General features: G+C 43.7%; 1 protein-coding gene across 1 annotated transcript; it reads left to right on the top strand.

Moving 5' to 3' along the window:
- The first annotated feature begins 5 nt into the window (after positions 1-5).
- Positions 6-2,609, top strand: LOC109469261 (G-protein coupled receptor moody-like). Its single transcript, XM_019767749.1, has one exon. It carries the CDS (start codon positions 6-8, stop codon positions 1,008-1,010), a length of 1,005 nt encoding a protein of 334 aa, XP_019623308.1. The 3' UTR covers positions 1,011-2,609.
- Positions 2,610-13,312: the final 10,703 nt, after the last annotated feature.

Here is a 13,312-nt window from a genome sequence, read left to right as displayed (position 1 = left end):
GGGCGATGTACGGCGTTCTCGCGCTAGCCGGCATCGTGGGGAACGTCATGGTCCTGCTCGCTATCGTCATGGACCGCCGCCTGCGAACCACCAACAACCTCTTCATCTTCAACCTGTGCGTGAGCGACCTGCTGGTGGCGGCGTGTTACGACCCCATGTCGGCCGTGTCCGTCATCAAGGCGAGATGGGTCTCCGGCAGCGTCATGTGCAGCGTCGCCGCCGCGATCAACGTCGTCAGCCTGATGGAGTCCACCATGGCGGTGGGCCTGATCGCGCTCAACTGCAACTGCCGCATCACCAAGCCGCCGGGAGTGTACAGGGAGAACTACAGGTTCAAGCGCTGCCTGGCGATGGTCGCCGCGTCCTGGCTTCTCGCCGTCGCCATCGCGGTCCCGCCGTTCATCGGGTTCGGACAGCTGGGGTACGACCAGTACCTGGGCGCGTGCGACTACAACTTCCACTCCCACCTGACGTTCTACTACTACCTGACGTTCCCCGTCTTCACGGTCATGGCGACCAACGTGGTGGTGACCGTGTGCTACGTCAACATCTTCATCAGCATCAAGAGGAGCGCGGACAAGACGCGAGGCGACGAGGCCATGCAGGTAACCATACATAGAACTAAGCACATGTTTGTCATCTTCTGTGTGTTCGTCGTCACCACCCTCCCGGAGATAGTCATGATCATACTGGACGTACTGGTCAAACCCATGCCGCCCGAACTCAACCTCTTCGCGCACATTCTCCTCCTGAGTAACAGTTCCATCAACCCCATCATTTACACCATCCGCCAGAGAGAGTTCCGGGTGGCCTACCGGGCCTTCCTGACCTGTACGTCCATCCGGGCGGTGAAAGAACAGTGCACCGCCTCGCAATTCGAGATGAACCCGGACAGAAAATACATCTCGGAAGCAGACAAACTCTGCATCGCCATATCCACGTCGAAAATCGAAGATGACAACGACAACCTGGCAAGTATTGAGGGTGATGACATTTCAACTCCGGTGTGACTCTTGCAAACATTTTATAAGAATATTTGCTTCTACGAAGTAATATAATATAAGGAATAACTAACTCGCACAACAATAGTATCATCAAACATTGACCACATTGTATAATAGTATAAAAGTGCAACTAAGCAAGACTTGTATAAAGACAAATACTTGAAGAAACACCAGACGGCCTTTGGAACATCAAAAGCATTTCCACATGAAATTACTTTGAACAGGTCATAAAAGCTACCCATTTGTTGATATTCTGTGATGATCTTGGTTATATGAGGACAAGCACTAAAAGGGTTAGTGCCAGCCAGGGGTGACACAACCTTACTGGCAACATTACTGGCAACGTGAGAGTCATCCGGGGCTGACTGCCGAACTAAATAATGCAAAATCCCGTTTGCCAGGGACTGACGATGATGATAATTGGCTTAAGAACTTGGCGCCGGTAAAAGTTGGATCCGTTTCAAACATGAAGCCATTGTGCCTCCAGGGAACTCTGGGTAATGGAACCAGCGCATTAGGAGTCTAGCCGCACTCGCAAATTACAACGAGGTGAAGTTCCGATTTCTATAGAGTGTACTAAAGTAACCTGAATATCGGGTCAACGTACTCTCTATGCATAGGTTGAAGTAAAAAATCGTTTCCTTCCTCTGGTCTTATCTATTGAAAGGATCAGCAAACGGATATCAGTCAGAATCTCTCATTTGAATTCAACCCAGGGAGTACGTTGACTCGGTATTCACGGTACGTACACTGTAGAAATCGGAACTTCGAGTCGTTGAAATCTGAGCGTTGTTAAACTCTGGGAGTAATGGAACATGTGCATTAGGTGAAGAAGTAAGGCCACAGCTTCGCGTAATCGGAGAGACGGGTGATGCCGATTCTTACCGGAACTGAAAATCTCCATCTGAGATTGCCTTGTCTCATTTGACATCTGAAGTGATGAGGGGTGAACACGTAATCTCGCCTTGAGTGCCTGGCTGTCTCGTGCTATCAAAACCACTCAAACGCCCGCAAATTACCGCAGTAAACCACGAAGGACAAAACTCCGGTGCGCATCCAAATCACATCACGTTTTTCATATCTGTAAAGTACGTACACAAGCACTAAATCAGACCGCACGGAGACCGACCATAATGCTTGGGCATAACAAAAACTGCAGTTTGATCACGCATGAGCTTAAAGCGGCTGTTAATGGTAGATAAAATGCATCACGTAGTGCGCCTTGGGCTATCGGGCGTTTTAATGTCGCCAGCTTACAAAACAAATCGACTAATAAGTAAAAGTTTATCCACGTTGCTAAAACATAGATTTAACTTTTATCCAACAAAAAGGGGTTTTCAGCCAACTCGCATTCCTGGTGTATTCTGCCTCTGGCGCGTGCAGGTGACCTTTCTAGAAACTGCAATCTCGAATCCCACACATTCACCCAAGAAAGACAGTTTAGGACCTATATTACTAGTTTCTTGCTAAACAATACTTTTTAAGTATTGATCTTATCAAGAAGTTACCGGGAAGCTCCATTGGCTTTCTGGTAACATCGATACTTAATTTGGTTGAAAGCAACCACAAACTACCTCCTGCGTCTAACTGTCGATATCCGTTAGGTCCAGATGACCTGTAATCAGATATACAGACCACAAAGCTTAGGACAGATGAGGGCATCGACCATATCGCGTCTATCTTCATTGTCATGAATGAAATTTTATTTTATCTGTAAGGCCATGTTGATTTGATTATATGGATGACATCCGCGCGCGCATGAATTTTCGGCCGTTTCCAAAAAAAAAAGTTTTCAACCATACTGTAAATCGTACAAAATAGTTGCAAAATGAGCAAAGACATACCGTAAGTTGCAAAAAATGATACCACTGTCGTAGAATGCCAAAGTCAAACCCAAAAAAGACGAAAATGTAAAGAAATGAATTTGAAGAGTAGATTATTCGCCAAACCATAGTCTGTGTCATTTGTTCCACCTTCAAAACCACGTAGATTTCATAATGAAAGCAACTTTTTTTTTTGCCAAACTTTTTTTTATTCGCACGCTCGCATCAGTTTTGGGGTTCCCAGAGGATGTCATCCATATAATCAAATCAACATGGCCTAACTTGATAGCTTCTATGTGTTTTCTCTGGGGTGTGTTTGATGTAGTACATTGTACATAGATAGCCTAAGTATTTGAGTTGGTATTTTGCGTGTGGGTATTGATATATTGATGGCTAGGGTTTGTTTATATATTCTTATTTAGATGTTCCCATGTATGAAAAATACGTTCTGTGCAAAGTATATTTTGTAGATTTTAACGTGTGCCATGTAGAGCTACGCTTGGGTTTGGGAGATCGATAGGTAATTTGGCGGGAATTGGCAGATAACTACCCCCGGTGCCTGATGGTCCCCATGCATTAGACCAAACGGTTGTTAAGTTACGATAAACGACTTAGTCTCTAATTACGGACCTGATAAGGCAAGCCTGTGTTACTGTTATCATGATGTGACGTTGGTTCTTACGTAAAGTATAATCTATCTTGACAAACGTTTTGTTCACTGTAAAATATGTTTAATGCACTCTTGCTGTACTTTTGTTCGGTCTCAAATTGTGTATAATTTCTGCGTCTTTAAGCACTAAGTATGATGCGTAGTTTAACCGTAGTCTACATAAATGGACATGATTTTGAATTATCTGTGACCTCGTTTTTTACATTCCCATATCGTTCGTTGCAAATAAAATGCCGTATGACAGAAATCGTCGCAACCCATTTGTACAATCTGACAGTGTGTATCATTTAGCCCCAAAAGACATCTTTGTAAAGATGAATGAGTTGGTTGCCTGGACGATCATACGCCATGTACAGTGTGTAGTACAATTTATATCAATAAATATGGGTTTGAATTATCAGTGACTTCTCCTTATTTTGATATGTTTCTTCTTGTTATTCATCTGCTTACATCTAACTCTGCAGTTTAGAGATATGTCGGACCTTGAAACATCAACATTCTCAATTTATCTCAACACACAGTTGTTGCGAAGAGTTCGATATTGTTCCAAAACATGATTTTAACGGTACCTTCACAAGCTCACATGTGATAAATTATAGTAAAACTTAGCTTCGTAAGTCGATTTCAGGCGAAGTTCCTACTGTAGCTCCCACCCATCCCTTTCCTTAGAGCTGATGTTATTAGATTTTTTTTACTTTGTACGTTAAACGTTTTCGTTCATGATTAAACATCCAAAATCATATTGCAGGCCGAAAATGCCTCGAATTACATATGTGGTCAGCTCCTTTCAATGATTTCAATGACCCTGATGTCATTTATGAAAGATATTGGATGCTGTCTTAAACGTGCTACTCCTGTGACAATTTATTCAGTTCATTGATTTATTCTGTATATCACGACACGCATTTGATGGTCTGAAATCCCACCTGGAGCACTTTTCTGTAGACAGGCGACTTTTAATAGACTTTTAACGGTAAATCAATGTGTAATGTTGTGTGAAGTGACAGTCAACTGCCGACAACCTCTTATCGTCGCCAGCTATGACGTCAAGGGTCCTTAATTATACGTCCCACAAACAGACAAAAGAAGAGAAATCAGCGATTACGTTATCATCGTGTGTCACCTTGGGTCTATTTATGCTCTATCATGAAAAACTGTCACGAAATTTCTAATTCTGTGAATAGTGTGAACATATTTGGGTAGTCTTCGGATGTTAGAGTTTGCATGAAGCACGACAAAGTTATAATAATATAATGTGTCATACAATTAATGTTGTCGGGGGAAGATCCCGGACAGACCATAATGGCTTTTTATCTTCCTCAGCATATCTTCTTTTAGTATGTTATGTTTATTTTATTACTTTTATTAAATGCTAATAAACAAACAAAACAAAAGCAAAGTTCTTCGCCTGAGCGGGTAACGTTTCGGCCGTACTTCTGCCATCATTACTCAGGAGAAGGTAGCCGAAAAATCCAGAGGGACCCGCGAACCGTATAATTAACGATCTTCGATACGTCAAAACTCAAATGGTGGTTTTGACCCAATGTTCTGAGGATTTATAGTGGTAATCCCGACAAAGAATCTTCATCAGTGAAGGAAATCTTGACAAGGTTTCACCTGATTGATGTCTTCAATTATTCCTGAGTTCGATTTCCGGACCGGCCCACCATTACCAGGCCCATTGGGAGATGAACACAATATAACGGCGAGGACTGGGTTTAGACTGCGTCGTTCGTCAATGTCGACGTATGCGCGAATCTGGATTCGCCCTGGCCCCGGGGTTGATCCAGATTTACGCACCCTGGCGTGAACCGCCCGAAACCGGCTCCAGGTTTCAGACTGAGATAGATTTGACAACCCTGGTATGAAATGAACATGGTAACAGTATTGTGCTGTATATTGTCCTGGGCTAGCCCTTAATAATACCCCGGCTCCGGTCAGTCTTGGCTGTATATCATTTTATACAGCCTAATAAATCAAATCAAACGCAAATGACTTGAGCAGGACCACCTACGCACCCTGGTATAAAGGTTACAACTGACTAACTGGAATGTATCCGATCAAATAACCATGGTCGTCGTCTTGACGGGGCGGCGTGTGCATGTGTCGTCAAATATCTCAGAGTAGTGTATCTTCGTAATGAACAATTGCGATACAGGAAGTACCGACGAAAGGCGTGTTTTTCGGCCTGTATTGAAAATTAGTACATTGACACTTCCGTGACACTGGAACACACGTTGTGAATTTTTCATCCATGTCCTTGGCATCCAGCCATGATCCTCTGTATACATACCAGTCAGATGCATAACCTATCTAACTGTATCTGTCTATGTACGTATGCAAGCATGTACATTGTATAGATGTATGTGTGACTGTAATACACACAGTCATCTGTCTATCTATCAACACTAGCTATATATAGCCCATCAGGTACACGAATATACTACACAGTTTGTTTGTGTCGCCTAAACCAGGAAACTGAGTTTAGGCGGAACCAAGGAGGTTACCTCCATGGCGTAACCCACCTGTTTGGACAATAAGACCAGACTGTAAAGTTTGATCTATTGTCTGGACAGCTGGTTATCTATACGCTGCTGCAGACATGAAGTACTTACAAGAAGTCTTTATAAGAGGGCCTCAGGAAATAGGTCGCTTTTGCAGTGCCATACACATATGTTCGTTAATACAATATGAAAATACCGAGGCCGCTATAGCCGTCATCTTGTGATGGCAGTTGGCCGAAGAATAGCCACAGTTCAATAGTCTTCCTATTGTATACAGTAGCCTTTCATGGTTACTTCATCTAGAGTTGAATGAACGGGACATTATGACTCCGTTTTCTGCATTCAACTGTCACCAGCAAGCCGGGCTCATGCCTTCAATCGAGCATCAAATATTATTGCTCTTCGTCGAATTTCCTCTGAACATAAAGCCCCACGGGTCGACAGAAAAAAGCACGTCATGATCTATTCCTTCCACTGCCGTCAGAGCAGTAATGGCCACGGCCGGCGCACGTAGCACTTTACTTAATGCAGCGCGCTTCTGTGACCACCAGAACTCCTAACCTCCTACTCTTCCTCAGACAACGAAAGTGGCACGGCGGAAAGCGATAAAGATTACCTTACAGTCACACAATACCACCGCGGGCTCCCCGTACACGTGAGCGGGGTAATGAAGCCGGTGTTATGTTACTGACTTCGCGCACATTGACCTCCTTGGATGGCACTAAAGGTAACATAGAGGCAAACGTCTCATCGCCTTTGAAGCTATAAGGGCTTGAGGTTAGTAGGTTAACAACCCGCTGTGGTGCACTGTGTGTTGAACGGCAGAGCCCATCCATCTCCTTCCACCGCCCTTAACCTCTCCAGCCGAAGTCATTCACCCATTATACAACTGGGTGGAGTGAGGAAAGTCGTGCAAAGTGCATTTCGTAACTTCTAGCGAGGAATGGCAGTATTCGAAACCATGCCCAATCGATCTCGTGTCCGCTAGCCTAGACACTCGAACATTCGAGGGCACACAATTGGCACTCAAGACTATAATAGAAATGGGAAAAAGTATCTGGATGCAATTTCAGCTGATGGAAGTATTCTTCCTGTAGCGCCGACCGTAACGCGAGAGACAATGGCGCTATCTACATGTATATGTGCGGGTTTAATGTACAGGTTCGATTCCCCCAACTCTATTGACAGGTAAGCCTATAATCCACAGAGGACCTCGACATGAGGTTCACAGCGCTGCAACCTCTCCAATAGCTATCAAGTCGAGTGATCGACAACAGGCCGTGACGTGCATTTCTGATGAAAACTAACTGTCGTTTTCCACTGGGCCACTAAGTCTAACACTTCCATGATCAGAATAATGCAATAGTTCCCTTGGATTTATACTTTTAATGAGTGGTTGTTTATTTCTCCTCCTTATGCACGCTAACTTTCGATAGTAGATAACTAAAACTAAATAGATTTGGTACTCGTAACCTGAAGTGTGCCGAGTAGTTGTTTGTGGTTTGAAAACACCTCCTGTCACGCTACGCATGTTATATCACACACATACACTGTACATACATATATTCTGACTTCTATGTTAATCTACTTTAAGGCCACTATTCTGACCACGAAAGTCCCCTTCACATATATTCAATTAGAAGATGTGATTGAATGCAGACCCGGCATATGCCCATACGTCATTCAACGATGAGTTTTACTATGAGGGGTTGGATCTGTTAATTAATGATATGTCAAAAATATTACCCATGGGTCTTGCAGAGGTCGCTTTTGAGTCTAGCTCCAGTGAAATTGAAATTAAGGTCAAGGACACCTGCGAGGTTCTGCGGCTGGAGCCCCGAGCCTCATTCATATGGATGATCAAACAAGACTTATTCCGTCATGGATATACGAAATCTTCGCTTTTTAGTCTAGCTCTAGTGAAATTAAAATTAAGGTCAAGAAACCTGCGAGGTTTTGCGGCTCGAGCTCCGAGTTAGCTTCAATCGTATGGATGATCAAACCGACTAATTCCGTCCGACACAACATCTCTTTGACGGGAAGGATATGAGCTCGCGTGCGTGATGAGATCCTACGATATACGATCCTTAACACCTTTGTGCCGACCCTCGACCGCTTGTATTCTCTTCCTGATCGTCAGATTCGATGGAGTCGTGATTACAGTAGCGTGACTCAAGGCAAAGTGAAGACTTCAGCAGCGGAATGATCCAGATATACCTGTAATCCACACAGCCTTGGAACTGCCTCTTCACGCCCCACATACAGGACGTACGAAAAGTTAGTCTCTAATTGGTTAGATTCTAATGGGTTGATGGAAAATACTAGATTTGGCCAAATAGACTGAATGATTTCCCAGAGGTTTTAGCCTCTTCGGATTGCAGAGTGCAATCATATGGACGGCTAACTCCTCTGGCAAATTATCTACCCTATTTGTCAAAATCTATTCTTTTCCAGTGACCCATTAGAGCAAGTCTGGTGGAAACTAGCCAAAAGTCTATACAAGACAAACTACTGAAATGATAAGTCCTATATGGCGCATGATATTGATTCAACTTTGTAACAAACTGAAAATGCCTTTTCAATGACTTATCCTTAAATCAGAAGCCTTCAAAGTCATCATGGTTGTTGTGCCGAAGACTGTTGCAAGTTGTACGTTTGCTTGTGTCTGGTTGGGGAAGCAAGAGAGTCTGCTGACATTCGGTGGTTGAAGGGCAGAGGACAGATCTCGGGTTTAAATGGGTCTATTTTCCAACAGTTGTTCACGGCGGCTGCTCTCACCAGATACGCTGTCCACATGGGAGAGGGTAGTGAAATGATTACCGGTACTCGCACATGGAAGCGAGTGGGAGGGGTGAAAATTTGTCCCGGTTGCCTCCATCTAGAGGATAATGGGCTTGGTTCCGCAAAATTGCTTCTGTCTATGATTGTACCGATGGGCCCGGAAACGGAGTAATTGGTCTGTTGTGATGTTTCCGTTCGATATAGGTAGGTAGAGTGGTTTAGAATGGTACCGCTTTGCAGAGGCCCCCGACAGGGGTTCTGAATTGCACTGTCCCTTTACAGTGTCTTTCAACCACGCTGTCATTGTCGCGATTGGAATTTAATTGTATACCAAAACTAGTGGTATCAAAAGTTTTTACAAAGAATGATCAGCAGACGACAGCGTGTATGCCCAGGAATCCTGTCATTATATATCCACCCAAAGTCACATATTCAATCCCGGTGCAACAGGACATGCCGCCAAATGGGAAGAAATGTGGCTAATGATATAAGGCAGGGAAATTGCCTGTTATGATATTTTGTATAGATATTGATTCAATTCTCGGCAAACGACAGCGTGTGTGTCCTGGGACCACTCGCCATTATATCCAACCGCTGGTTGAATATCTATACCTTTATTTTCACAAGAGTCCTTATCATTTTCCTATGCTCGGTATGAAAGGTGCGATGATTGCCACGATCTTTCACAAATGTCGTACATAGCAAATGCAGACCACGGCTGTGGATCGAACTCTTCCCCTACAGGTGCTCCTGACGCCTGGTCTTAACAGATAAGAACGTTACATCACCACCTGTAGCCCCAAGAGCAAGGAGAAGTGACAGGCCTCCTTAAAAACCCCACTCACCCGATCCTTCAGTCTGCCCTTTTCACTACAAAATGTTAAATCAGAAGATTTGTCGGACCGCTGAACGAATTTCTTAGTGAAAGAACGAATTTTCTTGCGTTTTGTCTGTTTTGTTGTCTTTTAAATCACTTTAAAGTCTTCTAAGTCCTCCTTCCCTGAACACATATGCACGTACCAGGAATCACGAAAATGCTTCTCAGAAGTTCCTCACTTGATGTTTGGCAAGCAAGCGCACCAATCCAATTAAATGCACATAACCGCCTGTCCAACTCCATTAGACAGACAGGACCCCAAGGAACTAATCTGCCTAAGTAACGCTGTCCGAGTACATTTTCTTCTTATCTACCAGCAGGTGTACTCTACTCTTGCGGTAAATATGACGGAGCAAGGATGAGGGTCGCGACCTTCGCTGACGTCCGCCCGTTTATTATAGAACAAATGCGCTGCAGAGATTAGAACGCCTACTCCCTACCCACTCTGTACTTGATAAATCACCACACAACAAGTTCCCTGGGTGTTTCCAACAGCCTATTAGTTTCTGGCCTTAACAAAATGTCATGGGAGACATTTCAGGGATGCTGGGAATTGCCGGAGGAGATGAGATCTGAACCTACATTCCAGCCAAGGACGACCGCCGCAAAGTCGTACACGGGATCTGGATCTACCCAGCTCATGATCGGCGCCCGCAAATGGTTCTTTATTACGAGGGGTGATCAAAAAGTTCTCGGCCTCACCTAGAAAATAAAGGTCAAACTCCTATTCTTTAATATAGCTGTATACTATGACGTCTTACATCACTGCACACAAAAATTCAATTTTTTATACTCATTAATTAGCACGTGACGCCCCGTGAAAATGGGGTGGGTCAGGGCAAAATCACAAAATGGCCGCAACAGAAGCGTGTGCTGTGATCAAGTGTATCGATAAAAAGGGATGTCTCCTAAGGAAATCCATGAAGACATGGTCAAGACACTTGGTGATGACTCCCCTTCTTATTAAACTATAAAGCAGGGGGTTGCTTGCTACAGGCGCGGCAAGGAGAGCACAAAAGATGAACATATGTCAGGATGCCACAAATCAGCACCACGGACAATCCAGTTGAGGTCACTCATCACATGGTAATGAATGACAGATGTGAGACTGGCCAACATGTAGCAGGTTCTTTGGCCTGTGTTATGACTCAGTTCACAATGTTTTGTCGAACATCCTGGGGATGAACAAACTGTCTGCATGGTGGGTGCCTCGAATGTTTTCTGAGCATCAGAAGTTAAACAGGCCGGACATTTCAAGAAACGAATTCAGTCCAATGCATGCAATTTCCTAAAAACACTTGTAACCCAAGATGAGCTGGGTTCACCACTTTCACCCCGAATCAAAACAGCAGAGCAAACAATGGATGAAGATTTTTTCCCGGCCCCCCAAGAAGATTTAGCGACTTTCGTTCGTTGACAGGGTTTTTGCCTCTGTTTTCTGGGACAGTTAGGAAGTAATCATGATTGACTACCTGCGAAGGGGTTAAAGCATCAATGGGCCGGGAAGTACTATTCAACAGAATTACCACAGTTGAGGACAACGATCAAAGAGAAAAGGAGAGGAAAGTTCTGAGCTGGCGTGCTAACAATGCACCTGTCCACACGGCACAGGGGTCAGTGACAGCAGCAAACGAATTTGGGCTTGCAGTCTAACCCCACCCTTCCAATTCACCTGACCTAGCACCCTTGGACTTCTACCTGTTTCCTAAACTCAAGTTCCACTTACGTAGTCAACGTTTTGATGGTAATGATGACGTCATCTATGCGGTATAGGCCAATCTGGGGGGTCCAGATGCAACCTTCTTCCACAAGGGGAAAATAAAGCTGGAACATCACTGGACCAAGTGCATTGCAGTTAGAGAGGACTATATCAAAAAATAGTGTAAGAAAAATTTTACTGCCATGACGTTTTCTAGGTGAGGCCGAGAACTTTTTGATCACCCCTCGTACATTAGGCTTATCGTACCACAGCCGCAAGCGGGGTGAAGAAGCTGGGCTGAGCGTATACATGTGTACCTGTAGTCGTCAGCACTTTGTAACAGCCTTCGGCTAGTTGGGTAGCCCTGGCTGCATGTCTTGGTACAGCCGGACAAATGAATCAAATCACATCAAGTAACTTAGTATACACTCTGTTTAGTAGCCATAGAACATGTTTAGTATAATTAGGTACAACTGCTCACTGTACCCTTCATGTGTATAGTTTAGCGTAATGTAGAATGTACATGTAGAGTCGAAATATTCTCTAGCCAGTAGTTCTTTATAATACTCTGTCAGATCGTACAATGTCCGTTGACCATATATATATAGCATTATGTTAGACACATACCAACTAGTAATTTTATTATTTGCCATACATTGTACCCGTGACAATCGGTGTGCAATAAACTTTGACTTGACTTGACTTGACATCAAATCATTCTGCCTGGTATCTTCCCATGGACAACGGAGTTACACCGCCTGTGTACTTGTATAAACAGCTCGTGGTGATGGTAATCGTGTTCGCTACATCAAATGTTTTCAAATGTTTTCGAAATGTTCTCAATTTTTTTCAAATGTTCTCAAATGTTTTCAAATGTTCTCAAATGTTTTCAAATGTTCCAGCACTTCCTGAAAACTTGTCAGCCCTTTCATTATAGTAGATACCGACATAGCCTGAGGTGTAGATGACCTTAGACAGAGGGCGTCTATTGTTATTGTCCCTTTTTCATAAATCTACTGTAGACACCATCAATAATTCAAAACACGGAGGATTCGGATGTATGACAGTTCGCCCTCCACGCCATTGGTAGTCACGCTTCATGATATAAGAATTTACAAGTATATTAACGGCATACGCAGCTCCGGTATATGAATATGGATACTATACTTGCGACCAAATGCGAGATGTTTTCCTTCAAATTTATGACGATGGTACAATCTACCTTGTAGCGTCACCTAGCGTTAGCAGGAAGCGTTGCAGAGTAAACCAGATGTATAAACACAGCTTATAGTATGTTTTAAGTAGCATAATAGCCTGAACCCTTGACAAATGTCACCTTCGTGGTTTCTGTGCAAAATCCCACCCTCCAGTTTGGTTTATAGATTTGTGGACTGTGATTGACCGAAGTAGCAATAAAAACCTCTCAGATGTAGTGATCAGCTACACTGATCTGCGAGAATGGGGCGTTTTGAAAGGCGTTTTGTTTCGACATGTAGATTGTGTGAATTATGGTACAGTTTACCTCACAAAGCGGTACGTGACCTTCGTAATATATCATTGGCACAGGTATCTGATGAAAAAGACGCCGCCTGATTGAAAAGCCATTTTTGTGAGTGTGTAATAAAACATTTCTTACTGTAAGTAGCTCCCTCTCTCCCGCATACTTTTAGTCGGTAGGCCGATTCCGTTTCAACTCTCCTTATATCTTGTCATGGATGTATTGCTTACATGACATATTTACAGGGTCTCACTATGATACAGCGATAGGCAATAAGAGAGCTACACTGGTATGAATAAAACTTGCGTAGAAAATGGCCATGGTTTGTATCGTTAAGCCGATGCTTGCTTTTGGCAGAACTACCCGTCCTTATTTGAGCTCTAATTTAGAGTTGACTGTTTTACAGGCCCATTAGCAATTTTATGGCTGTGTTTGTTCATCACAAACACAGTACTT

This window comes from Branchiostoma belcheri, unplaced genomic scaffold, assembly GCF_001625305.1.
Source record: "Branchiostoma belcheri isolate BF01 breed outbred unplaced genomic scaffold, Haploidv18h27 scaffold10, whole genome shotgun sequence".
In the NCBI taxonomy this organism is placed as follows: domain Eukaryota; kingdom Metazoa; phylum Chordata; class Leptocardii; order Amphioxiformes; family Branchiostomatidae; genus Branchiostoma; species Branchiostoma belcheri.
The sequence above is the reverse complement of the archived record's forward strand: the minus strand, read 5'-3'. Positions and strand labels throughout refer to the sequence as shown.

Coding starts and splice junctions, on each gene's coding strand:
- LOC109469261 (XM_019767749.1), top strand. CDS start 6: ATGTACGGCGTTCTCGCGCTAGCCGGCATCGTGGGGAACGTCATGGTC.